General features: G+C 40.9%; 1 protein-coding gene across 1 annotated transcript in view; it reads left to right on the top strand.

Moving 5' to 3' along the window:
• Positions 1 to 1,036: 1,036 nt before the first annotated feature.
• The window catches only part of slc1a7a (solute carrier family 1 member 7a), a 40,391-nt gene continuing 36,065 nt past the window's right edge, over positions 1,037 to 5,362 (top strand). Inside the window, exon 1 of the mRNA XM_005741912.1 lies at positions 1,037 to 1,578. Coding sequence (XP_005741969.1) covers positions 1,438 to 1,578 — 141 coding nt within the window. The 5' untranslated portion in view covers positions 1,037 to 1,437. The remainder of the gene's footprint in view (positions 1,579 to 5,362) is intronic.

The raw sequence follows: 5,362 nt of genomic DNA, 5'->3' as shown, positions 1-5,362 counted from the left end.
GTGGAAAGCTATAATCAGCAACAGTAATGACTGAAGTTCTTCTTTCCTGTTCCCCTGTCCTCATCCCCAATCGCTTGGGCAGATGCTTCCTCCAGTCTAAGACTGCTGGAGGCTTCTTCCTGTTAAAACGATGTTTTTCCTTCCCACTGTCGACAAGTGCTTGCTTATTCGGGGTTGTTTGATAGTTGGGAATGTACAAAGTATTTTCCTTATTTTAGTCTTTTTTGGCACTGTTGAGTTTTATAACTGTGAACTGTTACTCGAGATCAGTCTCAAATTCTGGATAGTGTACCAAGCAAGACGTACTGAGTAACTTTACATGCCCAGCTGTCCATATTTAATCTTTTTAACCCCTTAGCAGTCCTACAAATTTACAATTAGTCCCCTAAACCATCCAATGTACCGTGGGTGGTACGTCCGACTGCTAACAGGTTAAATCATATTTAATCAAGTCTATAAACTTGATCGGATCTTCAGAGAGAAAATATAAATATTTTTAAATATATTTCTAAATATTTTTCTCCAGCTCATATCAGTGTACCTGTAATATGCTGGACTTTGCATAATTTATAATGCTCCACATAATTTATGATGCTCTGGTACATATTTATGTACTCAGCCCAACTGTGCGCGTTCTTATTTCTGTCAGTGCGCATTCAGCTGGCATCATGTTCACTGTGAGTGCATCTCTGCAAAAACAGAGCAACAGTTCATCAAAACCGTTGGGCATATTTTTTACCTGAAACTGTTTGTTTACCTTATTTACCTTATGCAGGTGTATTTGGATTGTTTTTTTCTTTTTCCTGGTCTGGGAAAATCTGCTGTGCAATTGTTCAGAGAGCTCTCTAATCCAGCCTTTGATCTGAGTTGTGCAGTGAAGCCTAATAGGATCGTAGTATTAACCCCGATGACAATACCACCAGCTGTCGCAGAGCCCCCTGTTGGTCACCAGCTGAAATGTGCCTGTGGGGGAAGGGTAAGGAGGGTGGAGGGGTTGACTGACAGAGAAAGAGACAGAAACAGATTGACAGGGATCGGGAGAGAGGATCTGTGTGATGCTCAAAGTGAAGTAACAGAGGAAGAAGCTCAGAGGAGAAAAACTCCTGAAGTGCTTTATTTTTGGACGACTACCTCTTCAAATTTTACTTTGAATCCTCCTCCATTAGCTAAATGACTTTTCTTCGTGCGTAATCTTCTACTTTTTTTATTCTTTTCCTTAAAAGCATACTTTTTCACTTATCAATCTCTACATTTATTCCCTTTTTTTCCCCTCCCACCTGCTGCAGCCACACCCTGATATTTTTCCAGTGCTGTGGCAGCTGTTGGCTCTCTGATTTCTTGATATGGCTAAATAAGAGGTGGAAGGGTGGGGGGCTTGCTGGTGGTTTTCTTTGAGGGTTGAGAAGTTGAAGAGGGAACCAGGAGAAGAGGAGGAGGATGGCGGTGGCTCTGGAAGAAGTTTGGGGGCGAGTGAAAAATGTCTGCAAGCAGAACGGACTGCTCATTCTGTCTGTGCTGGCCGTGGTCATCGGCTGCCTGTTGGGCTTCTTCCTCAGAGGCAAGCAGCTCTCCGAGCAGGTCAGTTAGTCCCCCTACTCCCACCCCCAGCACCCAATATAAATGCGCTACCCTGCTGGCCCCCTTCTGTCTTATCTCCCCCCTCATTGTCAGCCCCTGGATCCTTCTTATGTGATAAAATCAGATCCTCACTCCCCAGTATCAGCCTCTTTAACTCCACTCCATGTCATAACCACCAGCACTTACATAAACATGCGTTCTACTGAGAAACAATTAGACTCTTGGGCTTGGCCATATCTACTGCACACCTAACCCCAACCCTAAACCAGACTTAAGCCACAAATTAAATAATTAGTCATGCAGATTCCTGTTCCCAAATGCATACAAAGCAATCAACTACACATTCATTGTCATTCTGTCACCTTCATTAAATATACTTTTCATCACCAATTCTGCCCACTGAAGTCAGAGCTGCACTGTAATGAATACTAAAGTATGTCTCAGATGTCTCAGTACAGACGAATCCAACTCCAGTGGCTTATGCGAGGTTTTGCTCTCAAGCTGCAATTGCAAAAGAGCCAAAATACGACATGAAAAGGCCTCAGAGGTGACAGTATTTTTTTTTTTTTAAACTCAGTCAAAGTGGTTTGATTGCTCCTAGAAAAGCATCAAAGGTCAGACTCATTCACGATCCAATCTATAAGCTATAGCAGGGACACTGAAATAGCAAAGGACTTTCCAAAGATGAGGGAATTGTATTTCTCCCTGTTTAAAATGTGAAACAGGGCTTTTCAGATCGTCTATGGCCTGTGTGAATCCATAGAAAAGGGATTGCTGGTGGGGAGATTAGTTGTCAGTCGCTCGCAGAAAAACGAAATCACATCAAGGCATGCCATTTGTTTTTACTTATATAGGTCACACAAGACTGAATGGGAAGAGATCTTCAATAGTCGGAATTCAGGAGATGCTAAGAGGCTGCTGAGAAAGCATGTCTAAACTAAATGTAACTGAAAAATGACTTTGATGTGCTTGAAACAGAATTTTAAAAAAAATGTGAGTTGTTTGAAAATGAATGATGAGGACGTAGATGTGTGTGTGTGTGTGTGTGTGCTGTTGGATACATGATGAAATATGTTGACACTGTGGGCATTTGAACATCCGCCTGCTGTCAGAGTCAGCCGTACGACATCACGGTGCTTTTGTTTTGATCCATGTGGTGCAAAAAAACCCAAAGCTGTGCTTTGATGACAGCATCAGTCATCTGTTTTATATTTAGCACACAAAGCTTGGAAAGGTCCATACGTAGAATACCTTACTCTAGAATGGGCCACTCTTATTTGGCAATAGCCCACAGCATGCACTCAGAATCCAAAGCAGTGCTAAGGTTTATGGCACATGTCCACCAGCAGGCGATCCAGTGAACTAAAGTGTTCAGGTTAGGACACTAAATTCTCCGAGTCCCACTGTGAGTAAATGCGTGTCCTCTTTCTTCAACTGCTGTCTATTCAGGGTTGCTGAAGACACTGAAGTCATAAGTCAGCTGGCAACTATAGTGCTGTATAGTCCGTAGATCCTTGAGACTATTTGGTAGCCACATCAAAATTCTTCATAAATAAATGGAAGTAAATGAAAATAGAGAATCAGTTCAGATCATTCATAAAGTAATAGTTATTTTTATCTTTCTCAAAATTATGAAGTTGCCTTTACCTGGCAACAGTTGATTGCTGACAGTGTTGCCATACAGTAGTACACAAGTTGTCACATTAGAGATGGAAATTTACAGTAAATAAAGTCACGCAAAAATAACTCTACTTAGTATTTAAAGTCTGGTTAATATTTATGGTCTGAATTATGGTCTGGTGGAGCTTATGCCAGCTGTCATAGAGTGTGAGGCAGGATACTGTCTGCACAGGATTGCAGTCCTGTCAAGGGCAGGGCTCATTTTCTTTAAAGAAAAATCGTTTCTGTCAGATAAAAAGCCAAAAGATCACCAGTGTCAGTTGGCTACACCCTCTGAGCATCATGACTGAACAACATTTTATGACAGTTCATCTTAGAGTCTTTGAAATCCTGAGACAGTGTTTGACTTGAGAAATAAAAATGTTGACAAATGCTCAAAAAAAAGAACGAAATCGCATTGCAATCTAGTCTGGCGTAATAGTAGTCAAGAAAAGCTGCACTGTTACACACAAATGTGACATGTCTCGTTCTACACACTGTATTGCAAGTTGCAATTTTGCTTTTAGTATTTCTGCTTGCTGATTGCCCAGCTCAGCATCCTGACACAGGGAGGAAGAATATGATGTCTTACGCTTGCTATAAGTTAATATTTGAAATAGTTGATTTGCTTGTTTAACTCTAGCTCAAGTAAAGAGGCAGAGCAAATTAATTCGCTGATAAACAACACTAAACAATTCAGTGTCTTTGACGGTCTTTGTGGGTTAAAATAATGGGAATTGTGTAAAACAAATAATATGAAATTAAATAAATAAATAAACCTTTACCAAATACAGTGAAGCAACAGAAGAAATGACATTTACAAAATATCACTGAAAATTAAACAGTAGGAAGATGTATACACCCATTCACACACCCACATGTATCACATGTGAGTGTGTGAATGTGTGTGTGAATGGGTGGGTGACTGGATGTGTAAAGCGCTTTGGGGTCCTTAGGGACTAGTAAAGCGCTATACAAATACAGGCCATTTACCATTTACCATGTAAGGAAATGTATTAATGGTGCAGATTAAAGGTTTGAGCGGTATTGCCGTTTAAAATGTAATTTTAATTAGAAGTTGTGGCTCACAGAAATGTCAAAAATAAATTACAACATGTCACAAAAACAGCTCTGTGCACACTGTAAGAGCACTCAAAGGCTGATTGTTTCCCAGATGGTCTGTAACCCTGCACCTCTGTGAGCACAGAGAATATTTAACATGCACTAATTGCACACGTTGTAGAAAGCTACTGTTGCAGAGCGATTCAGCTGCCCAGCTGCAATTTAGAAACACAATAGTTTGCCATAAAACAATCAACATCAAGCCAAGGCTTTGATAAAAGCTTTGATGCAAGTGTTGATCATCGGGCTTCGTGGCTTAATCTTTGGGTTTGCATACAAACAAGCATATACGTATGCCAGCCCGTGGCTTCAGCGTGTGTGTCCGCAAGTACCACATGTCTAACAAAGAGTTTGCTCTGCTTTCAGCAGATGCCAGGACTCAGTGGCAGCTGTGTTTGTCCCTCACACGCAATAAAAAGTCTCACACGCATGCACATAAACGTGCGTGCGTGTACATACTGCGTCCGCCCACACTGTTACACACACACACGCACACACGCATGGCCATTTAGCCGTAAAAGCTCTCCCACTTAAAAACAGAAGCAAAAAGCTTCTATTGCTCCATCATCTCATGCACAGATGTGATGTACTTACATTTCATTTGTTCCAACTCTTCACCTCCGTTTTGCCACATGCCCTCCCCCCCTCCCCCACCTCCCATCTGTTTGACCTGCTGATTAGGTAATCAGTTAAGTGCAATGTTTTTTGTGGGAGCTCTTCTGTAAATGCTGTTGATCGCAGTGATATCAACCAAAACAATGTTTCTGACATATCTGACTAATAAGTGATAGATTAACTGTAGGTATGAAAAGTCATCGCTGACATATTTATGTTAACATCAATGTAGCCCTTTTTTCCAACAGATTTTCTAGTTGTCACATAAGATTTTTTTTAGGTTTCCACCTGTGTAGTTGAAACTAGTACAATATTAGTGTGAAAAACACCTGATGAGCTCCTGGTTTCTTTGCAGAGCTGCAACTTGACTTTTAAAAACTTTTTTTTT

The sequence above is a fragment of the Pundamilia nyererei genome, unplaced genomic scaffold (genome assembly GCF_000239375.1).
Source record: "Pundamilia nyererei isolate P.nyererei 1_Seehausen unplaced genomic scaffold, PunNye1.0 scaffold00115, whole genome shotgun sequence".
Taxonomy (NCBI): domain Eukaryota; kingdom Metazoa; phylum Chordata; class Actinopteri; order Cichliformes; family Cichlidae; genus Pundamilia; species Pundamilia nyererei.
Note: the sequence above shows the minus strand (reverse complement) of the source record. Positions and strands in the feature narration are given on the sequence as shown.